This window comes from Marmota flaviventris, chromosome 7, assembly GCF_047511675.1.
Source record: "Marmota flaviventris isolate mMarFla1 chromosome 7, mMarFla1.hap1, whole genome shotgun sequence".
Taxonomy (NCBI): domain Eukaryota; kingdom Metazoa; phylum Chordata; class Mammalia; order Rodentia; family Sciuridae; genus Marmota; species Marmota flaviventris.
Genome location: NC_092504.1, coordinates 119,953,092 through 119,978,051, shown reverse-complemented (window position 1 = coordinate 119,978,051; position 24,960 = coordinate 119,953,092). Strand labels below are relative to the sequence as shown.

The 24,960-nt window shown below is 41.1% G+C and overlaps 1 protein-coding gene across 9 annotated transcripts in view; it reads left to right on the top strand.

Moving 5' to 3' along the window:
- The first annotated feature begins 8,634 nt into the window (after nucleotides 1-8,634).
- Dclk2 (doublecortin like kinase 2) overlaps nucleotides 8,635-24,960 on the top strand; it is a 149,545-nt gene continuing 133,219 nt past the window's right edge. For 7 of the 9 annotated variants that reach the window (XR_011708027.1, XR_011708025.1, XR_011708026.1 and 4 more), the window contains exon 1: nucleotides 8,635-9,456. Coding sequence is in view for 6 of the 9 variants with exons in the window: in XM_027926771.2 (XP_027782572.1) it covers nucleotides 9,036-9,456 (421 nt within the window). In the remaining 3 variants the exon portion in view is untranslated. The remainder of the gene's footprint in view (nucleotides 9,457-24,960) is intronic. The other 2 variants (XM_027926773.2, XM_027926772.2) reach the window with 1 other exon arrangement.

The window sequence follows — 24,960 nt, the reverse complement described above, 5'->3', positions numbered from 1 at the left end:
TTCCTTTTGAACCTAGGCTGGCTTGAGTGACTTTTTGAACCAATAGAATGTGATGGAGGTACATTCTGATGTTTCTGAGGGCCAGACATCTTAGGTCATGATGGGCTGAAGTCTGCCTGCCCTGACTCAGCCATACTGTAAAGAAGTCCAAGACATGTGAGGATTATGGGCAGGATTATGGGGCAACAAATAGGGGTAGGAGGAGAAACAAAGAAAGAGGAGGAGGGAGAGAGGGAGAAAAAAAAGTGTGTGCTTGGGAGGGGGGGGAGAGAGAGAGAGAGAGAGAGAGAGAGAGATCAGGACCAGACACATGGGAGAAGAAGCCATCTTGGAAGTGTACCTCCAGTACCAGCCCCCCCAGCTGATACCACATGGATCACAGACAAATTTAACCCAGCTCAACTCTCCCCAATTCCTGACTCACAAAATCATTAGCCAAGTAAAATGGCCAATTTAAGCCATTAAGTTTTTGGATCCTTTGGTCCTGAGCTATGAATAAGCAGAATACCTCTACTGCTGCCCCATTTTATCTCATGATGGTGCTCTGAAGAAAGTGCTAGAAATATATATCTTCCCTTCCCAGCTCCCTAGATGAACCAAACCCTATCTCCTTTCTAGAAAATAGATTAAGTGGTGCCCAACACTTATCCATGTTCCTCCCCAGTTGGTGTTGAACCTTTAACCTTCTGGTTGTGCCAAACATTTGTTCCCAACCCTGTTTATGCCAGTTGTACATGTCTTGATTGACATGCAATGGAAAAAAGCTACAGAAACCTATTAATTAAAAGTACCACCTAAAGAGGGTTGTTGTAGATATGAAAACTATGCCATGGGGCACGAGATGTGGCTCAGTGGTAGAGTGCTTGAGTAGCATGAATGAGGCCCTGGGCTCCACCCTCATCACTGCAAAATAATAAATAAATATACATCATATTTAAAAATAAAACAGCAGTGACCTTATTAGTAATTCATTCTTTTAAGTGTTAAAGTGATTTTTTTCTTTGTGTTAAATGTGAACAAGCTGAACAAATTTCTCTCTCTCACACCCTTCCATCTTCCTCTCTCTCTCTCCTTCTCCTTCTCTTTCTTTTTTTGTAGTGCTAGGAAATGAACCCAGGGTCTCACACATACAAGGTACACACTACCACTGAGATACATCCCTTAGTTTCTTTATATATCATCTCTGAAAGTCTTAACACTGGATCACAGAATGAAAAGATCTATGGATTGATCACAATTTCTTGTTGGAGGACTTTAACTTTAGCAAACAACCTTATACCCCTGCTATCAAAACCTGTATTAAGATAAAACTTGTGCTCCAGAGAAGCTCTTTAACCACCCAGTAATACAGAAATGGTGACTAATTTTACCCACCCATTTAAATACAGCTTCAAAAATAAGGAAAGTCTGAGAAACCAACACAGCCTAGAGGATAAATTAAAAAAATACAGTTTCAACATCAAAATCTCAGACACTGAATTACGATTAATTAATATATCAAACAGTTGTGCGTAGGGCTAAGTTAGGGATTTTGCAGTGCATTTCTCTCTGGCCTTCCCTTATCATTCTAGGTTACTTAAGAATTCCACACTGAACTGTGTTACAAAGCTGGTAAACTACATGAAATGATGTAGGTGATTTCAATACCATTCCAGGAAAAACAGTGGAGCTATTAATAGTGGTTTATGGTACTTCCATATTGCTCAGAGACCTATCGCTTACACAGTCTGGCCATGCAAGGTGAATTAAAGTCATCTGAGAAGGCTGGAGAGATTAAGATAGTCCTTAATAAAAATAAATCTATCGGAAAATTATTTGTAATTACTTCAACATGCCTGTTTTCTACTTATTTGTAAGTACAAATTAGATTTAATATTTTTGAAGCCAATCATTCGATGTCTGAGTGTAAAGAAGAGAAGTCACTTTGGAAAAGACCTTTGTTCCCTGCACAACAAGTTGGCACCAGGACTACTTATTTGTTGGGTCAGGGATAGGGAAACTCTTCCTTCTTGGTGCCTGCAGAAAACGTTGCTGGGCTCAGGGTTGTAGCCCATGGTCTGGTTAGTGGAGACCACTAGATAGCCCTGACAGTACAGGCAGTTGGGATAGAAGCCCCCAGGGACTGATTCATTTCCTGATTTGTCTTCCTGAAGACACAGCACTTTTGAACTAAGTAAGACCTTCAGGGTTCAGGGCCTATGACAGACGCAGAAATTCTAGAGAGAAAATTATCATTAAATGAAATGAAATGAAACTCAAGGAATTGTAATTTTATAGTTAACAAACTATTAAAAATGAACATATGAGTTACATTAAGATAAATACAATCAGGTAATCACATGCATTTACCTCTTTACCTTAAATGTTTAATGTCACACACATACACATAAATTTTTGGTCAAATTTTATGAACAGTAAATCATGATTAATATCAGTTATTTCAGATAGGATGGTAGGACTTTTTGAAGTATCAAGGAAAGAGTATTTTTTTAATCTAAATATATCATAGGAAGATGAGTATAGAGTGCTAATGGGTAATGACCAAGTCTTAGTAGTATTGTTATTTTCATGAATAATACAAATGTATTAACATTTTGATATTTCAAATACAGATATGGAGGAAAGATTATTTGTCCTAAAAAAAAACCCAGCTAATTTACATTATAAGCCTACTGTATGCATAAAATAATTAATTTTAAACTACAAATTCCTGAAGACAGATTTCCTTGTGATGAATGGACTTTGAAAGCTTGCAATGAACATTTTCTAGAGGTAGCATACCCTGGGGCCAGTTTCTATCTCTGCTGTTTCATCTTTTCTCATTTCCTTTTCTAGAATTTGTTTCTTTAGGTCATAACTTCCTATTAATCATTATGAAACTTTTATTATCCTTTAAGTACATCTGTTATTATTTTAATCTAACATTTATAATGACATGAGCATAGTTTGTCACATTCAGTATTTGTACAAACATTTAATGTGCTACTGAGAAGACAACACTAAAATCATGGTTGATTATTAGACAAATATATATGTTTTTAAATTTTAAATGACAAAAAAATAAATAAATAAGATAAAGCCTAGGCACAAAGGGCAAATTTTATAGGCAAAAAGGGCAAATTTTATACTGGGTTTGGAAAATTGAATTCTATGGAAGCAAACTGAGAGTAATATAGTATTTTTCCATTGTCTTTCACTTTTTTTTTTAAGAGAGAGAGAGGACTTTTTTAATATTTATTTTTTAGTTTTCGGTGGACAAAACATCTTTGTTTGTATGTGGTGCTGAGGATCAAACCCGGGTCGCACGCATGCCAGGCGAGCGCACTACCGCTTGAGCCACATCCCCAGCCTGTCTTTCACTTAAAATTTTTTTTTTTTTTTTGGTAGTTGTAGATGGACAGAGTGCCTTTATTTTATTTGTATATGGTGTTAAGGATCGAACATGCTAGGCAAGTGCTCTGCCCCTGAGCTACAGCCCAGCCCTCACTTTTGAGATTATTAAAATAAGTGTGGAAATAATGTGGCTCTGTGTTCCCTCCCAGATAGGGATAAAATTAGTTACATAGATTTTCTTCTCAGGAAGATTTAACAGAAAAAGATATCAAATTCCTATGAAAATATTTGCTAAATGATTTTAATGGTTTGTGTTATTTTCATTTTAACAGTTATTGCAGATGAGCCAGCAAATGACATAACTGAATATAATTAGGAATATAGCAAATTTTCATGAAATGTGGTCCTAGACACTTTGGAAGTTAAATGTCCCAATGGGAAGGAAGAATCATGGTTTTCTCGTGGGAAAAGAAAAAAAAAAGTATGCTGTAAATTCTATATAATAAAAGCATACATATATGAATTTTTCTTCATGTGTCTGGTATTTTCACTTAAAAAGTTAACTTGCAATTAAACCAATGAACTAAACTTGAATTTCATGAACCCAAAGAGGTGGTTTTAATAATTTCCTCATATATATTTGTGAAGAAGTCATTGATATATCTGCAAAGTGCTATAAGAACCGTGGGTGAAAAGGGCAGCAAAACTTCCACCATGAAACAACTGAGAAAAATGTGGCTGAGCCCCTTTTCCAGTCTGGGAGCAGGTTATGGGGTAGGCATGGAGCGCACCTTTGTGAACCTTTCTGCTTTATAACCTTTCCCATTAAAGCTTAATAGAAACTATAATGATTTATAACCATTAAAGATAGTGATTTTTTTTAAAATTATGCTTCATTTCAAAAACTCAAGTCTATAGTCACCAGGCTGGAAAATAGTTGTTTCATCACTTTTACTTCTGGGATAAATGCTTGGCACAGAGTGAACTGGAATGAAAACATGAGACAGCAGAAAGTCCCAGCACAATGCAGTCTAAAAGGCTCCTAGGCATCCTTTATGTAATAGGTAATGGAGGCACTGGAACACTGCCTTTAAAAATATAAGTTTATGGCCAAAGTGAAGATAAGCCAAGGACTTTGAGAAATAAAGTAAGATGGAGCAAAACCAGGAAAATTCAAGCTAAATTTCTTATGTAAAGATCACTGCCCAACATAGTGGTGAACTCCTGTAATTCCAGCAACTAGAGAGGCTGAGGTAGGGGGATTGCTGGTTTGAGGCCAGTCTCAACAACTTAGCAACACAGGCAGACCCTGTCCCAAAATAAAAATAAAAAGGGCTGAGAATGTGGCTCAGTGGTTAAGTGCCCCAGGGTTCAATACCTAGTATCTAAAGGAGTCTCGTTTAAACAAATTATGCTAAATAAGGTGTTGAGCAGAGGAAGGAGTTGCCACTTGGCTAAAAGGCAACTCTAAATTGTACTGTTAACCTGTGTGGTTCAGCGTAGAGAGCAAAGAACATTGCTTTTCTGCCTGACCTGCTTGAGTTTTTCTATTCCAAGTGACATTTAGATGATCCCTCTTGCATATCACCAACAAAAATTTTATATCCACTAGATAATACATGATTGAAAATTACTATATTTCAATAGCAAAAAGGAGTCATTTCTTATTATGTATAGAAAGGAGAAGCATTTTAAAAATTAAACTGAATTGCCCATATCTGAGAAATGAAGCAATTTTAGAATATACACAAAAGATTTTATTCAAGCAAGCATTAGGTTAAAGAAGTTAGGAAAGGGTAGAGAGGAAATTCACAACCAAGAGAGGACTAAGGTCAAGGCAGGCTTCCAGAGAGTGAAGCCCTTTAAGTCAGGATTTTGCAACCACCAAAGAGAATTAGACCATCTCTGGAAGGATGAATGATTAACAAATCAGATGGTGTGTATCTATTAGGTAAAAGGGTGGGGGAGGGGAGAAAGAAGCTCAAGAAAGGAATTGCCAGTTAAATTTCTTCAAATTCTGCAAATGCATCAAAGAGGAAAATCTGCTTTGGTTTTATACCATTTAAATCATAACCCACATTCATTAGCAGTTACCTCCCTAGTGTCGCCAAACTTTGCATTAGAATTAGATTGACAAAATTATTATTATTATTATTATTATTATTATTTCTGAATAAACCTTCAAATTTTGGCCACTTGCATCTTGACATAGATCATATCCATTAAGTAAACTTATGGAAAATTATTGTGTTTTAATTCTTATATGAGGGTCACAGGTAAGATTCTTCCAACAAACAGATACAGAGTAGGTAGTATCAATTTTTTTTTTATATCTTTTTTTTTAATGTGGTGCTGTGGATGGATCCCAGTGCCTAATGCATGCAAGGCAAGTGCTCAACCCCTGAGCTACACCTCAGCCCCAATAGTATCAATTTTTAAAAACTAAGTAACAGTTTTGGAAATACTTCTTTCCCCATCCCAGTTGAAAAGTAGTCATCTTAGGAATATAATGTTAGGGAGTAATGTTAAAATGTCAGCATGTTATATATAATTATAGTCACTATTTAAGAAGGGCCAAATCTTTTATCAAGGATCCTTGAGTGTGAAAATGTGTGTGTAAAGATTAAATGATTTAAGCCTGTGGTACCAGACCACAAAATGACCTGAATAATTCCTAACTTGTCACACTCTTGGGTACTTTCTTTCCACAATGAACAGGGCTGATCTGCTAACCTATTATGGCTACTATGGAAGTGATATGCTATCTCTTCCAATGATATATCAAGGATGTTTGCTCTAGAGGCAAGTAGCCCTAAAGAAAGGTGCTCATGACATGGAACTATAGACCTCCTGTAAGAGAGTAAGCCGTCTTGGAAGTGGATCTTTCAGCCCCAGTCAGACCTTCAGATGACTACAGCCCTAGTCAATGTCTTGACTGCAATCATGTGAGGCCCTGAGGTAAACTGTTTTGGATTCCTAACATGCTGAAACTCCTGAGATACTATGTGTTTGTTGTGGCAAACTGCTAAATTTGGGACTACAGAAATAGATTTCTAGATCTTCCCTCCACCAAGATATACTAATAACAAAACAAATGAACTGCCCATCTTAAGCTATTTACAAAGTTCCTATGTTCTGAAATTACTTGAATTTAGATGGAGCCTTATCTTAAGGAATTTGCCATTGAGTTCCTTGTCTCAAAGTGTTGCACCAAGATCAGCAGCACTGGCATTATCTGGGAGCTTGTTAGAAATGCAGAATCTTAAACAGATATTATTATTACTGTGTGTATATATGTGACTACATGACCAATATGATTCTACAACCTGTATACTCAGAAAAATGAGAAATTATATCCCATCTAATTCAAATGTATGATATGTCAAGGTCATTGTTCTGTAATTAAAACAAATAATAATAATAATAAAAGAAATGCAGAATCTCAAACTTCATCCTAGACCTAATAAATTGGAATCTACATTTTAATGAGATTCTTGCCTGATATATAGGTATGTTAAAGTTAGTGAAAAAGCACTGGGGATGTATTTGACACATAATGTTACAATCTGGAAACTCTGCTTATATATTAGGGATACCTAAACACAAAACAAATACATGGAAAAAAGAAAAGAAAAGAAAAGAAAAGTAAAAAAACCCAAACGAAACAAAAAACCAGGTGGAGAAGCTTATCCCCATAAATTCATCTGGGTTGAACCTGTCATGGCTGTGGACCTAATTATACCGCAGGGTTCTCCCCTGGGGGAGGGGGGGACCATATTAAAAGCTTAGATCACCTCTGCCTTCCCAACACGCTGTTATTCTGATTCTCAAGTCAGGTATGCCCAGGTGTGTCCCCAGGAGTGCCTTGGAGGAACTATTGTGCTGGTGGTGAAAAACTGGCAGCGCAGTGGTGGTGGTGATGGTGGGGGGGATGAAGTGACTTGGAAGATGCTGAAGGTGGTCGGTTGGATGTGTTTCTTCCTTCTCTTACTCATGCTCTTCCAGGACTCATCTCATTCCAAGAAAAGTGTTTATGCCTTTCTACCTTCATGGTCGGTTTGGAATTGTTGCCTAGGGCCACCGGAAGAACCAGAGTGCTGAGTAACCTAAGGTTTTATGGGTCAGATTAGGACCATTTCCGAACTGTTTCTCCAATGGCAATACCGAAATAGCTCACAATGCCCACTGCAGCTTTTACCGCACGCGGACCCTGCAGGCCCTCAGCTCGGAGAAGAAGGCCTTTGGAAACATGCTTTTACTGTTGACCAGACACTAGTAAAGATTTCCACTGTGATGGGTGTTTCCCAGTATTACATTGGTATTCTTTCGGGAGCAGCTCAGATTGACATCAAATACCCCTAAAGTGAGTGGGTGGGGGGTTGGGTGCAGGGCTCCTCTTTCCTAGGCTTGGGCATCCTCGGTGATGGAAACAATGCCTAGCACATGGCATACTCTCAATAAATATTTGTTGATCATATCCATCCCTCAGAACCCAGGAACTTCTGATAACTCCTTGATTCAGTCACTGAACCTGCCATATTAGCGAATCTGCAATGGGAAGTGTGAAGGCTGTTTTCTCAAAGAATTTTTAAATAAAGCAACACATCTGCTGTATTTTTAAAATAATAATAATAATAATAATAATAATAATAATAATAATAATAATAATAAATCTTGTGCCCAAACTCCACGCTGTTTCGGATTTCTGCCTAGCTTGGCCTCGGCGTCTCACGGGGAGGCGAGTAGGGGATGTGCTCCCTGCCCTTGACTCTCCTTCCTTTGTAGTTTTTGGCCTGCGCGTTTACGCTTCCAGGCGGAGGAGCGAGTGCCGCGGCTGCGCCCATTAGCGCTGCGCCGGGTAGTAGCTGTCAGGCGGGCGGGGCTGCCTAGGACCCGGGAGGAGCCGCTTCTCGCGCGCCGCATCGCCCCCGCGCCGGCCGGTTCAGCCCTCCGCTCCCCGGCCCTCGCCCTCTCCGGAGGTTTGGGCCTCCCTGAGGGGCCAGAAGCCCTGCGGGCCCTGACAGCCGGCCTGCCTCGGCGCGGATGCCGGCGGGTGGGCTGGGCCCGCCGGCTGCGTGGGAGGAGGGCTGCATTATTTCCCGCTAGGGCCGGCGCGGGGGGAGGACGGGCCCTGCCCGGACGCGGAGCCCCGGACGGCGCGCTGCGGAACCGGCGGGGCCTGGGCGCGCACTGGGCGGCGGCGCGGCGTCCCCGGCTGGGGCCGGGCGCTCTCCCACGCTCGCTCCCCTCCCCCCGCCTTCCTTCCTTCCCCTCGGCGCTCCCGGGAGCGGTGGGCGGACGCGAGCCGCGGCAGGCGCCCGAGCTTTGTGTGCGCCCGCGGGCCCCGGGCGAGCCTCGGGCGGCCCAACTTTGCAGCTCCCGACCGGCTCTCGAGCGGGAGTTGTGAGGCGTGGCCGGTGGAGGAGGCGCTTGGGGGGGCGTGGGGCTCCCCAGCTGGCGGGAGGACGGAGCGAGCCGCGCTGGACAATGAGCTGGGCAGCTCCAAGCCGCGGCCACTTTTAGCTGGGGGCGTGGGTCGGCCCGCGCCTCGGCGGCCCCACCTGCGAGGAGAGGGCGGGATGCCCGAGCCAGGTGCGCCGGTGCTTTAAGGCCCGCGCAGCCGGACGTCCCTCCACGGCCGCTCGCGTCGCCTCTAGGCTGCCTGGGACGTGTTTTTGAGGAAAGCTTTCTGAGCAGCCGCGATGGCCAGCACCAGGAGTATTGAGCTGGAGCACTTTGAGGAGCGGGACAAAAGGCCGAGGCCGGGGTCTCGGAGGGGGGCGCCCAGCTCCTCCGGGGGCAGCAGCAGCTCGGGCCCCAAGGGGAACGGGCTCATCCCCAGCCCAGCTCACAGTGCCCACTGCAGCTTTTACCGCACGCGGACCCTGCAGGCCCTCAGCTCGGAGAAGAAGGCCAAGAAGGCGCGTTTCTACCGGAATGGGGACCGCTACTTCAAAGGCCTGGTCTTTGCCATCTCCAGCGACCGTTTCCGGTCCTTCGATGCGCTCCTCATGGAGCTCACCCGCTCCCTGTCCGACAACGTGAACCTGCCCCAGGGCGTCCGCACCATCTACACTATCGACGGCAGCCGGAAGATCACCAGCCTGGACGAGCTGCTGGAAGGTAGGAGAGATGGGCACCGCGCTGCAGGTGCCGCGGAGCGCGCTGGCAGGTGCAGTGGCCGCGGGCCAGAGCGCACCCGCCCGCCCTGCGCAGAAGGGAGCCTGCGGGGCGCTTTCTAGGCGGCCGGGGGAACTGCAAGCTTCTGCTGCTCTGTGGGTTGTGTGTATGAGGGTGGAGGGGACGCCCACAGTACTCTTTCCTTCTTAAGATATTTGCTTTTAAAAAAAGAAAGAAAGAAAGAAATCAGAAGCAAAATTAGGCGTTGGTGGCACCTCTTGAGATTGGCTAACTTCTTTTTGTTCGAGTGCAAACTACTTGGAAACATGACTCTTCCTTTAGCTTGGGCAGTCGCCTACTTAATAAGGTGTTTAGCCCTTGGCCTGGACCCCAAGTGCAGGCACTTGTGGTGTTCCAATGTACGGGACGCTGCTATACTTGCTCTACGCAGAAGCTGTGACTGTGAAACGCTCTGGGTTGGCTTTCCTGGATTGGCTTGCTGCAGAAGTCACTTCAGGTCAAAAGGGGTGATCCTGGACAGAAGTCCCAACTTTGGCTGCATGTTGGATCACCATGGGGTCTTTCAAAAATAGGGGTGCCTGGCTTTCACCCCTAGATATCCTGATTATATTGGTTTGGGGTGTGGCTTGGGTGTTTAGCATTTTGAAAGCTCCCTAGGTGATTTTAATGAGCAGCCAAGATTGAGAACCACTGTGTTAAGGGTTTTCCACATTGGATTGGAAATGAGGTGAGTCAAGGTCAGTCTCTCTTGCTTCCTCCCCTAATGAGAGTACCTAGTTGGAATGATAGAAGCCATTGGAATCAGCAGTTGAGGCCTATTATAAATTACTAACCCAGGCATGACCACCATGCATCACTCAAATGGACTTAAATTAGTTGTATGTTGGATCATTTTTTGAATTCCTGCAGTGTTTTTTTCTTCTTCTCAGGGAAAACAACTTTACTAGTAGTTAAGAACCTGTTTGCAGTTCTAAACAGCATCCAGAAAGATCAGGCCAAACCCAAGTATATGTTGACTGCATATTTTCATGAAGTTAGTGCTCATGCATCTATCTTAATGCAAATGGAACAGTCATAGCAATATTGTCTTGGTATAGGGAGGAAACTCATCATTGAGCCAGGTGTTTTCCTTATATTATCTCAATGTGCTAGTTTATTATGTTCTGAAGGCATTATATCCATCTTACAGATGAGGAAACTTAAGTTTCCTCTTTAAAAAAGTGCTTTGTCTCATATAGCCATATGAGTGCTGTAAGAGGTTGAGTTTCTTGCTTTGTATGGTGGCGCATGCCTATAATCCCTGTGGCTATAGGGGCTGAGTCAGGAGGATAACCAGTTCAAAGCCATTCTCAGCAATTTAGCGAGACCCTGTCTATATATAAAGTATAAAAAAGGGCTAGGGATGTGGCTCAGTGTTAAGTGTCCCTGGGTTCAACCCCTAGTACCAAAAAAGGTTGTGTTTCTCTATGTAGGCACTTTTATCAGAAGTTTGCTTTGCTTTGGTTAGAGGACAGTACTGCTGAAATTAAGTTGTTTCTTCAGTCTGTATATACATTCTCTAGTTCAGTCCTGTGTTCTGATTTTAAAGACTTTCAGAAGGAGGTGAAGATTTTTGTAGCAGTATAAGTAAAATGAAGATGGGCTGTCAAAAGGGCTGTATATCTCTTTTCTTAATTGTGATAAGTCCTTAAAAGCAACATTTGCCTAGATGTTTCTAAACTGAGTAATTTCTAACTGATCCAAGGTCAAGAGTTGCAGCCCTGTGGAAGGATCCAGGCAACCAATGCCTATTGCCTAAGCCTTGGTTACTCACTTCCCTTTCAGATACTGTTCCAGGGGTGTCTCGGGAGGGTCAACAATTTTGATATCCTCTGAACTAATTTAACAATGTATTTTCTACATAAAATTAAGGTCCTTTTAAGATGAATATCATAGAAAGATGATCAAAATGACTATTTTCTGTATAAATGAGAGCACAATTACATATGCAGGCTGTTGTCACTACACAGAGGATGCTTGGCCCACTGGGTCTAATTCTTAAACTATAGTTTCAACCACAAATTGACAACAAATTTACTTCAAATCATTCATTTGCTAATGTTTGGAAAATAGGGGTTTGGAAAAACACTATGTAGAGTCCAGATTATACCACAATACAATAAATAAGGATGTCGTTATAACAGATAGTTATAGAGCAAATGTTTCTTTGGCTTTGCCCACTTCTTTCAAGCAGTTTTAATGTAATAAAATTACTACAAAAGAAGAAACTATGGGCAGTCTTTTTTTTCCCTCCATAGGATTCTTTGTCTAATAGGCATAGAATGTCTATTAGACAAAGTCCCATATTCAATGTCCCATAGAATAGATCTTTGTCTAATTCTTGAGTTTCCCACAAGGTGAGTGAAATACCTCAGAGTAATGCATTTTTCAAAAGATAACCATCATTGCTTACTATCCTTTCAGAATGCAGATAGCTTTAAGTTTTATTTAAAATCTTCTTCATAAAGAAGAACCAATCAGTTATATGTGAAGTTATTTGTATCAGGAGAAACAGGTCTGTAGTATTGCCCATGTCAATTTTTTTTTATTTCGTTTAGTTAACTGGGTTTTTCTCCGACTTTGTCATTTTTAATAAAGACTCTTAGGCAGTATTTTGTACCATTGTGTTCCTCTCTTCTCTCCTCTGCATCTTCCATCCCATGAAACTTGTAGTTTAGGAGACAGTGTTTTTTCTGAATGCCCTCTTCAGGGAATAGGAAGTAATGACTCAAGACAGCAAGGCTGGAGCCCTCAAAGTGCCATTGAACTCAGATGACAAAAGAAATTTGCATGACCCAGATTTTTTTTTTTTTCTTCTGCCCTTGACCTTGAGAGTCTCAGGAGGCTAAAAGCTGTTCTAGTGTTAGCCAGCACTCCTCTAGCCCTACACTAAACCATCAGGCACCTTCAGTTTATTGGTTTACCCACCCTCTTGCTGGATTAATTTCACTGAATCAATGCTGTGCATTCCTGTAATCCTGTTTATTCTTTACTACTGGATGGGGACCTCCTTTTATAGGAGAACTGAGACCCCCTAACTGTCAGTGTTGGGAAAATGAGCTGAGCTGTCTCCAGCTGTGAGCCTGCCTAGCCTTGAGTAGTCTTAAGAGCCAACTCAGGGCATCTGAGGCCCTCTTATGCAAGGGCTGAGTCAGAATTCCTAGCCTCGCTTCTGCTGCATGAGTCCTCTTCCCTTCTGAGCATTTTGGTTATGTTTGGAAACTTTTTATGTCTTGAAGAGATAAAGGATACTTACTAAAAACAGTGTCTGATTACATCAAGTTTGCTGGGTTCTGCTAACTGGATTTGAGAAATTCACCTCAGTTACCTGGCCTCAGTGTGTTTTTCTGTAGAACTATAGGTTGGCAGATCCCCTTTCTGGGTTGGGTCTCTTCTAGACTAATGGTATGTACCTTTTCCTACCTGAGTGGTTATTTACAGAGTGTCTGATGGCCTGGGCCACTTTTCCTTGTCCAGAAACTGTCCAGAAAACTGTAAATGCCCTTTTACCAAGCTTTGAGAGGAGTTTGTGGCTCTGAAAAAGTATTTACCTAGAGCCAAACATAGTCACAGATACTTCTTGACTGCTTCTCACATTCCAAAGTAAAATGTCATTTTATGTTGTTTCTACCTTTTACCCCTTTGTAAAAGATAGGTAAGCTGGATACTTGGCATGTGAGATAATTTTGATAATTTGATTATTGGTAGTTTAATTCCTTTATGAAGTTAACTTGAACATCTAAGAAAAATAAGGTTCTAAAGTAAAGCACCTGGGGTTCTCTGCCAAACCTAGTTTACTGCACCTGTTTGGTTAGGTTGGCATCTTTGAAGGTGTTAAAGACCCCCAAATACAGGGTCTGAGAGAGTTTGAAGTAAAATGAGGCTCCATAATAACCCAGGGTATACTTAGTCCCCCCTCCCCCAAAAAAGTAGATTTAAAAAAAATAATAAATGTGCTTTTGGAACATGTTATGGTGAGATGGGAAATCTAAATCCCATGAGATATTTGCATAAGAAGTCAGTAGTTTCTATAGGACAATTTAATATTGAATCTTACATCTGCAAAGCCTTCTTTTTTAAAAAATTATTTTTTCTTTTCAGTTATACATGACAGTAGAATGTATTTTGACATACCATATATACATGGAGTATAACTTCCCATTCTTGTGGTTGTACATGATGTGGAGTTACACTGGTCGTGTACTCATGTATGAGCATAGAAAAGTTGTGTCTGATTCTACTGTCTTTCCCCATCCCTTCCCCCCACTGCCCTCTTCCAACCTGATGACCCCCTTCCGCACATTGTGAGTCAGCATCTGCATATCAGAGAGAACATTCAGCCTTTGGTTTTTGGGGATGGGCTTATTTTACTTACCATGATAGTCTCTAGTTCCATTCATTTATGGGAAAATGCCATAATTTCACTCTTCTTTGTGGCTGATTAATATTCCATTGTGTATATGTACCACATTTTCTTCATCCATTCATCTGTTGAAGGGCACCTAAGTTGGTTCCATAGCTTAGCTATTGTGAATTGAGCTGCTATAAACATTGATGTGGCTGCATTACTATAGTGTGCTGATTTTAAGTCCTTTGGGTATATGTCAAGGAGTGGGATAACTGGGTCAAATGGTAGTTCCATTCCAAGTTTTCTGAGGAATCTCCATCCTGCTTTCCATATTGGCTGCAACAGTTTGCAGTCCCACCAGCAACGTATGAGTGTGCCTTTTCCCCCACATCCTTGCCAACACTTATTGTTACTTGTATTCTTGTTAATTGCCATTCTGAGTGAGATGAAATCTCAGTGTAGTTTTAATTTGCACTTCTTTAATCTTCAAAGTCTTCTTTACCTGCCAGACTTCTGGATTATTCAAGATCCTCTTCAAATGTTGCCTGTGAAGTCTTTCCTCGCACTTCTGTGCAGAAGGTCTTAGAACAGTTGCTGATTGAGAGCACACTGTGTGTCAGGCATCCCTTCTCTTGCTGGACTAGAGTTGCCCTCTGGGAATTCATGGTTTAGGGGAAGAAAGAGAATGAGCATCAACACACGGGATGGCTTCAGCTAAAATGCTATATATGGGGTGGTGATGGGACAGGGCTGGAGGGCTGTGGCTGGGAGATGGGAGGAGGAGCCAGAGGAATGGCTACTATAGCCAGAATCTGAGGTCTCCCTTCCTCTGCCTGTGCTCATTTCTTTTGTAATCTGTGCTTTGTAGTCTAATTAGTGACATTTTTGGATCTCTTTTGCACTAGACTGAGAGCAGTCTGAAGTTGGGGATCTTAGACACACCATAAATTAATTGATTAGATGACTCAGAATAATTTTACCGTTAAATCTCTTGCTGATCAAGGGAGGTTTTGTGTGAATTAAGCTTGAATGGGGTTGTCCCTAGATGTAGTATTTTTTTTTAGTTAAACAAAAGCTGTTATAGTTGGAGCTAAACATGGTGGTAACCCCCTGTAACCCCCGCTACTGGGGAGACTTAGGCAGGAAGATTTCTGGTTTGCCAACCTGGGCAACTTAGGAGACACTTTCTCAAAATTAAACAACAAAACAAAAACCTTAAAAAGAGCTCCCCTTTGTTCAATCCCCAGTACCTGAGGGAGGGAGAGGTTAATAGTTGGGGAAAATCTGTGCTAACTCACCATTGTGGAGGGAACAACTTTTAATAATACCTTCTTCAGATCTCATTGTCTTCTTCATTTCCTTAAGAAAAATGAGATGTGCTTTAATACAGCATAATCCCTTTCCAGAGGTAACAGGAAAAGAAATTTTCATTTGAAGACTAATTCTAAAGGGGGAAAAAGGAAAGTATTTGAGGAAAGCATTTATGAGATTAAAGTATGATACAGTGATACTTTGAAAGTTATAAGACAAGATCAATATTTCATGAGGTTTTAAGCTATGGAAATGGATATTTTATGGTCCTGTGATATGAAATGAAGAAAATTAGATTCTCTTGGACAGTAATTATCAATCTGTGTTCTTTATTCTCCGATGGGGCCTGGCGGAATCTGGATGGTCCTTTTTCCTCAATCCCATCCTCCCCTGGCCTACTACTTGTTTTTGTCTGTTCTGGTGAAATCAGCCACAACCTTAAGAATCTAGAGATCCTTTTCTTCCCCCCAGTGCTGCTGTTTACCAGATGTTTTGTGTGTAGTGATTGTGTGAGGTTCTGTACTTCTTTATCTCATACCTGATAGATTGAAGAAACGGGAAAATATTGGTTTGCTGAGACCAATTTATATACATTTTATTACACTCTAACATCAACATCTCAAAGTTACTGAAATAACTTATGGTGGTGGTCTACTATGTTATCTTAAATTATATGTATCACAGTAGACAGACATATGATCCTTGATCTCTTCTTTAGAACTGTTCTACACACTTCAGATTAATTTTAAACTAATAACAATGTGATTCTGTATCATTCAGTGATTGACATTGTCTTTCCCAAAACCCTTGCTTCTTCAAGAGAAGAAAAAAGAGGTTATAGAAACTCAATACTGATTATGTTCATTAACTCTGTGTTGGGAGAAGTAGCCCAATGTATATTTGTGTTTTATTGTTTCATTATTTTAGTAGTCAAAGCCAGTAGCTGGAAGGTTCCACATGAACCCTACACTGAATTTAACTCTTAGTAGATCTTGGTGTGCAGTGTGTGGCTTCTTAATGAATGATAGTGGTCTTTGGCATCTTACAACAAAATGTGTGCTTGCGACTTTTTGCCTCTGATTCTGGAAACAACATTTGAAGCTACATGAGCCTTATTCTACTTATTATTATTATTTTTATTATTTGGTGCTGGGAATTGATCCCAGGGCCTTGCTTGTGCTAAGTGTGTACTCTGTCACTGAGCTACGCGGCCAGCCGTGGTCCTCCTTCTGTACAGCACCATGGTAGACATTTTGAGCTAGTGAACATCCTTTCCTCTGCTATTTTCTGTTCCCTCTCATCCCTTAAACATCATCACCTCTTTCTCTTGGACAAACATCTGGTTTTTGAATCCTTCATCACTTTTACTGAATCTTTTTAAGTCGGTCTCATTATTACTTGTTTAAAACTGGGGCCTAATCTTCCCTCTTTGTGAGATTCAGGGATAGAGAAAGAAGGTGTGAAGCAGAGGTCCCCAGAAATTGGGGCAACTCTTGTTAGCTTTCACCGTGACCAAAATGTCTGACATCCACAATTTAAAGGAGGAAAGAGCTATTTTGGCTCGGTTTTGTAGGTTTTAGTCCACGGTCAGCCAGCTGCATTGCTTTGGGTCTGAGGTGAGGCCGAACATCATGGGGAAGGGCAAGGAGGAGAGGAAAGATGCTCAGCTCACGGAAGCCAGGACACGGGGAGGGAAAGACACCAGGACAAGACTGCCACCTCCCAGAAGTCCACTCAGCTATCAGCCAGTTAATCCACTGATGAGACCAGAGCCCTCACGATCCAACCCCCAAAGCCCCACTTCTGAACATTGCTGCAGTGGGCACCAAGCCTTCCACACGTGAGCCTTGGGGGATTCCAGATCCCAGTCATAACAAACTCTGTTGAGGAAAGTTTTACCTGCATTTCAACAATCCTGACCTTATACCAATCATGCCCCAATTTATTGACAAATATTATTAGATAGTCACATTTTAATTTGAAGATGTCTCAATATCCTTAAGGTGTTGTGTACACATACACATACACATATATATTTATAGGTATATAATATAATTCACACTAATTTACATATTTGTGGGGTTCAGTGTGATTTTTCAATACATGTGTAGAATGTGTAATAGTCAGATCAGGGTTATTGCCGTGTCTTATTTTTTTCTTGGCACATACAAAATCTTCACTAGCTGTTTTGAAATATTCAGTTAACTGCCAATCATCATTATCCTACTGTGCTACAAAGTATTAGGTGTTGTTCTTCCCATCCAACTTGATATTGCAGTTGTTTCTCAAACTTTACAACATTTGGATCACTTAAAAAAAACCAGGCCTCGGGGTGTAACTCAGTGGTAGAGCAGGTGCAAGTCCCTGGATTCAATATCCAGTGCCAAACAAACAGAAAACCCCAAACCTATACAAATCTCACATCTAAATAGCGGAAGCCCAGTATTGCCTTAAATACTTTACGTTGTCACTTACATGTTTACAGATATAAAAGGTATGCTCACACACCAGTGTAATCCAAATAAATCGACACTGTAGAAGCCAAAAAAACTCTGTAACCAGGAAAAACTTAAGATAGCAGTATGAAGCTGCAGGTACTGTTCAAACTAAATTGGTATTCCCAGTGTGACCCTAGTGCTGATTGCTGAATTTGGTGTGCTGTATTTCAGAATGCTGTGTAATGAGTCAGTTTTTACACTATTAACAAGCTTTATTCCTACAGAGTAAAATTATGTCCTCAGGCCTTAACTTGCTGTGAACTTGTCTTTTACATACATTAAAAGATCACTTCTCTCCTTCCTCATTTCCTCCTGGTAAAGCTACACCACTTGATACCCAAAGAGTAGGGGCTTTACATAAGTGGGGTGGCTGTATTTTATTTAGAAGCAGTTGCTCAGTTAGGTGTTGCAGCATGGGGTGCTTTCATTTAAAAATTTGTCTTCAAAATAAGTGCAAAATTAAAATTCCCACAGCAAACTCTTGAGTGCAAAATGTACTTGGCCCTGCTGTGAGGAGCAAGGAGGCAAAAGGGGATCTCATCTGTAGGCTCAAGCCTGTCAGGAGAGTAGATAATTTCTTTTTTGTGGGCAGGTGTTTTGGTTTTCACTTTCAGCACTTTGGTCTCAGGTTAAACCCCTTCCAAATAGCTCTGTTGAAATATGGATGTGTGGACATACATACCTCTTTCTTCATGTTTACATGTTTGAAGTAGCTTCTGTACCCCTTCCTTGGTGGACTGTATCATGGAATGGAGTGCTGAATGTGACCTTCCAAGATGATTTTGTTCAGGTATGTTAAAGGAGCATTGGTCAAAGGTCTTCTTTTGTGTCCTTAACAGGTGAAAGCAACAGCTACCCTCAGAGACGTGGCAGATGATACAGAGTGAACCACATTCAGGCCAGAGCAGTGCATTTTGTGACATTTCACTGATTCCTATAGTTTTACATTTGGACTACTGTACCGTTTTGTTAGGAAGCCCAGTTAAGTTGTTTGCCAAAACAGATGAATAACTCAGTCTTCTTTTCCCCCACTGTGTATTTTTCTTAACCAGCTGGGCGTGGGAACTGCTTGCGGTGGAGATATGCACGTTGAAGCATAATGCACCCAGTATCTCAAATGTTGCACTTGAGAGGCATCGAATGTTGGAGATGCAGGCATTCCTGAATGTATTTTCCTTGGTTGCATTCTTTTGGAAGCAGTATTTTCCTTAGTTTTGGAAGTTGGGAAAGCATTTAGGGTCCTGAGATTTTGTTGGTATTAGACCTTAAGTGTCTGCCCAGGTTTTCTTTCCTTCATCGTCCCTTTTCTTCATGACCATATTTGTGTGTCCTTTTCTGTAAGCACGAAGAGTCTTTGTACTTTGGATTTGTAAACAGATTTTTCTTTCAGTATTTGCTTCCACTCCATGAGTTAGGTATCATTTGTATCCAAATCTCGTGAAACTGAATTTCTGCCACAAATGTCAGGATCATTTGTAATTTCAAATTAGTTAGCAGTGTTGAGCAATTAATGTAAATACTTAAACAGGGGAATGAGAGACTCTAACTGATAGGAAAGTAGGCTAAAACTGCTGACGTTGGAATTTCCTATATAAGACTGCAGGTAGCCATTTGTCATTTCTAACAGTAGCTTTTTTTTTTTTTTTTTAATTGGGTTAAGAAAGCTTAAAATGAGATCTACCCTCATAACAGATTTTTTACATGTGTAACACAGTATTGTTACCTATAGGCACAGTGTGGTAGAGCAGATCTCTAAACTTACTCATCTTCATAACTGAAACTTTATACCTGTAGGACAGCAGCTCCCCAATTCCCCCTCCTCAGCCCCTGGAAACCACCATTTTACTGTCCATTCTAAGGTTGGCTGTTGCAGATCTCGTGTGAGTGGACCCATGGAGTATTTCCTACTCTATCTAGCCTGTTTCACCTACATGTGTCTTCAGGTTTATCCGTGTTGTATTGCACGTGGCAGGATTTCCTCTTTGTTAAGGCTGAATAGCATTCTGTATGATATTCTGTTGTTTCCATCACATTTTCTTTGTGTTCATCTATCGCTGGGTATCTTTGTTGTCTCCATATCTCGGCCATTGTGAATAATGCTGCTGCTTTGAATGTGGGCTTACAAATACCTGTTTGAGTCCCTGCTTACTTTCTCCTCCTCCTCCTCCTCCTCCTCATGGGGATTGCACACTGTGTATTCTACCACTGAGCTCCATCTTCAGCCCTTTATATATCTTTTTTATTCTTTTTGAGGCAGAGTCTTGCTAAGTTGATGAGGCTGGCCTTCAACTTGTGGTCCTCCTGTCTCAGCTCCCAAGTTGCTGGGATCACAGATGTGCACCACCATGCCTGGCTGAGCCCCTGCTTTCAGTTCTTTTGGATGTGTACCCAGAAGTAGAATTGTTGGATTATAGGATGGTATATGTTTAATTTTTGAGAAAACTGTTTTCCATAGCAGCCTTGCCATTTTCTGTTCCCACCAACGGTGTACTAGGTTCTGATTTCTCTGTATCCTCTCTGATACTTGTTATGTTTTAGCTAACCCCCTCCCCCACCGCCCAGGCCTGTTGGTGGTCATTGTAATAGGAATGATTTGATATACCATTGTGGTTTTAGGTGCATTTGTGTGATTATTAGTGAAGTCGAGCATCTTTTCATATACCTGTTGGTCATTTACATGTTGTCTTTGGAGAAATATCTATTCAAATTCTTCACTCATTTTCTAATTGGATTAGTTTTTTTAAACTATTTATGTATATTTGGAGATTGAAGGATAAAAATTGCATTGAAAAATATTGAGAAAACTCAATACCTTTTTATGATAAAAATGCTAATAACCTAGATTTGAAGAAATTTGCTTCAAAATAATAGGACATAAATAAAAATTCCACAGTCAACATCATACTCAATGGTGAAAAAGAGAGTTTTTCCTCTAAGATTAGGAAAAAGGCAAGGGTGTTCATTCTTGGCACTCAAATATTCAATGTAGTGCTAAAAGTCCTAGCAAGAGAAAGTTAAAACACACACACACACACACACACACACATCAGAAAGGAAGAAGTAAAATTACCTGTTGCAGATGACATGATTTATACGTAGAAAAACCTCAGAGACCCCACAAAAATTATTATAATAAATATATTCAGTAAAGCTACAGGATTCAAAATCAATATACAAAAATGGGTTGTTTTGTGTACTAACAATGAACTATCTAAAAAGAAAATTTAAAGCAAACCCATGTGAAATCACATTAAAAATACTTAGGAATAAACTTACCCAGAAGGTGAAAGACTTATACTTTAAAACCACAAAACGTTGTTTTCTTTCTTTTATCAAGTAAATGGAAAGATATCCTGTGTTCATGAATTAAAAGACATAATGTTAAAATTTTCACATCACCCAAAGTGGAGTACAGATTCAGTACAATCCCTATCAAAATCAAAATCCTGTTAGTCTAGAGAAACAGGAGCAAAGCTGGCTGGAGCCATCACACCTCCTGATTTTAAAATACATTACAAACATATGGTAATTAAGATGGTGTAATATTGGCATAAAGTCAGACATATAGACCGTGGAACTAAATAGGCACCCAGAAATAAACCCACAAACGTACAGCCAAGTGATATTTAGTAAGTGTGTTGAATACACAGTAAAGAATGGCAGAGTCTTCAACAAATGTCATTGAAGAAAGCTGATGCCCACATGCAAAAGAATGAAATTGCATCCTTACGCCATGCCCCCCCCCCCCCAAAAAAAAAAAACAGTGAAAATGTAAATCTAAGACCTGAGACTGTAAAACTCCTAGAAGAAAATAAACACTCCCTCCAACCCTGCAAAGCATAAGCAATAAAAGCAAAAATAGACAGGTGGGACCACATTACGTTAGAAAGTTCATCACAGCCAAGACTCAAGGGAGTGAAAAGGCAGACCATACACCTGACAGGTGCTTAGTATCTGACAGTAAGTCAAGATCTTTAAATGTTGAGGAATTACTGTAATGTAGTTGTTGGAAACGTGCGTGTAAAAACACACACATATTCTGTTGATTAAAAGGCACTACACTTATTAGTCTACAGAATGCCCTGGACGTTTGATGTTTTAGTGGTCTGAAGTGAAAAAAAACATATTGGTAGGTATTAGGCATTTCTTATTCCTGTTGGCTTTGCTAGATGGCTGCTTCCTAGATTCTTGCCCCCCCCCCCTCTTTTTTTTAAGGGATGCTGGGGATCAAACCCATGTTCTCCCTTATGTTAAGCATGCACTCTACCTTTGAGCTACACCCCAACCCCTCCTATTGCGGGTTGGTTTGTTTGTTGCTGCTGTTGTTGTTGTTGTTTGTACCAGGGATTGAACACAGGGGCACTTAACCACATCCCTACGCCTTTTATGTTTTATTTAGAGACAGCGTCTTGCTGAGTTGTGAGCCACTGGGATTACAGGCACGTGCCCGGTCCTCTTGCCTTTTGACAATCTGACATGACCTAAGAGTCTCCCATGTAGGAGCTTCTCTGGGAGCTTGACCCTGAGCCTCCCAGGATCAGTAAATAACTGTACTGTGCACAAAGTTTATCTAGAAACAGTGCAAATGCATTAGCATTTGGAATGTTTATCTTGGATATAATGCAATTTCATCATTATTCTGACAAATATCTGTTTTGTTTTTTTTTTCTCCTGTGGTGCTAAGGATTGGACCCAGAGCCTGGTGCATGTTAGACAAGGGCTCTACCACTGTGCTGCATCCCCAGCCTGACAAACATCTTTTTAGCGCTTGTTGTATACAAGGTACTAAGTGCCAGGTGATAGTACTATGAAGAAGGTACAGTCAGTTTTTGGAAGGAAATTCCAGTCTGAGTTGTGGTTTGTAACCAGAGATTGTTTTCAAAGTCACCTATGAAACTAGAAAACCTTCCCCACATGTTCAGGTCTCATCTTCCAACGATTCTGTTTCAGTTGAACTGGGGTGAGGAGGCTTGGGCTTGTGTGCTTATGCTGCAGAATCAGCTGGCTTTTAAAGAAATTCTCCATTAAGAACCTCTGGAAGACAAAGATAAAGAGTGGGCTCAGACACTTTTTTATTTATTTTTTGGTCACAGATAAAGAATGCTAATGAGAAATTAATGCATCATAAGCTCAGTGTACAGAAGGACCCTCTAAGAGTGATGTAATATTAAAATTTTATTTTCAGTTATTAGATATAATATATACACAGCTCATAAAACAAACGCATAGCCCAGTGAATTAACACTTTTGTGATTACCAACCATGTCAAGAATAGAATATTGCTGCCAGTTACAACTCTTTTCTCCCCCCAAATAACAGAAGCTTGGCTCTTGCTTTTCTTTATTTTTTTACCACTTATGAAGGCATCCCTAGTAAGTATATAGTTTATTTTTTCTGTTTTGAATTATATAGAAATAGAATCCTACTGAATATATTCATTTGTCACTTTTTGCTCACCATTGTTGTGTTAATCAGCTTCCTGTTACTACCACAGAATACCTGAAAACAATTTATGAAGAGTAAAGGTTTATTTTCACTCATGGTTTTGGCAGTTTTCATCCTTGGTTGATGGCTCCATTTGGACTCCTGGTGAGGCAGCAGATCCTGGCGGAGAGCCATGGTGGGTGGAGCAAGCCGCTCACCTCATAGTGGCTGGGGAATAAAAGAGAGAAGGGGCAGGGTTCCAGTATTCCCTTCTAGGGGACACTACCAAAGACCCAGGAGGCACCCACCTGTTAAAGTTTCGACTATCTCCCAATAGCACCAAGCCGGCCAACCAAGCCTTGAACTCGTGAACCTTTGGGGGACATTCCAGACCCAATTCTAGCAGTCATTTCTCAAATTCATTCAGGTTGTTACACATAACTTTAATTTGTCCATTGTCATTACTGTGTAGTAGTCCATTAAATGACCACACACCCCTCCCCATATGTGTCCATTCACCTCCCGTCGGACATGTGTGTTGGCCCCTGGCTGTAAGCAGTGCAGTACTTCTGTGGATGTGGGTGATGGACTGTGCCATTGTGCATGAATTTCTGAGTTTTTTTTTCCTTCAGTAAATTTTAGGATATTGATAACGTAGTGTTAGATAATGCCAACCTGTTTTGCCTAAGTTATCAAACCAATTTAAAATCCATTCAGTGTGTGAAAGTTCCTTGGCAGGGACAGTTAATTTTGGTGGTCAGTTAAAAAAAAAAGAGGAGGAAGAGGGCATGGAATAAACAGGAAGGAGTCGGGATAAGAGGTATGATAAGTTTGGAAGGAAATTGCATATACACCTGCATGACCCTGCTGTGGTTTGTCACCCCTGAGACTCATGCCGAGGCTTAATTCTCCAAGCACCAGGGTTGAGATGGTGGGACACTTGAGAGAGATAATCAGGGCAGGGGGTACTACCCTCCAAAGAGATCCACATAGTTGTGGCAGGACAACTTAGTTTCCATGAGGGTGGGTTGTTATAAAATGAGCCTAGCCAGGCACAGTGGAGCACACCTGTTATCTCAGCCACTTGGGAGGCTGAGGCAGGAGGATCACAAGTTTGAGGCCAGCCTGGGCAACGTAGTGAGACCCTGTCTCAAAATAAAATTTAAAAAAAGTTGAGGATGTAATGCTTGTCTAGCATGTGTGAGTCCCTGGGTTCAATCCTCAGTACCACAAAAAAAAAAAAAAAAGAGAGACAAAAAAGAAAGGAAAAAATGTGACCTTGGTCCCACCTGGTCACTTTCTTCCTATCTTACCATGTGAACTCTCTTGCATGGGCTCTTGCCATGTGATGCCATCTGCATTGTTGTGACAAAGCCATAAGGCCCTGACCAAAGACCAACTGGTTGGAGCCACCTCACATTGAGCCAGATAAACCTCTTTATTTTCTTTAGGAAGTTCTCAACCTCAGGTATTTTGTTATGGCAACCCACAATGGACTGCAATAGATACTAATTTAAGAACCCTTGGGAAGTGGTGGGAGATAAGGCTGAAAGTGTGTGATGTGTTGAAGAGTTTGACCTTTATTCTAAGGGCAGTAGTGAGACAAAGGACATCAGATCTACATTTCTAAAACTTGCTGTGACAGCTTTGTGGAGGATGAGTGGGTGAGGCCTGGGTATAGGAGAAGAGTGAAATGAGCTGCTTTCCAGAGGTGTCAACAGGTTTGCATTCTATTGAATGTGGGGAAAGGAGGCAGAGAAGTGGGAGTCTGGGTTCCTGCTTGGGTGACTCTATTCATTTCATTTAGTAAGTTGGGGATTCTAAAAAGTCGTCTGAGTTCAAGGTCAAGGTGGCAGTTAGCATGAA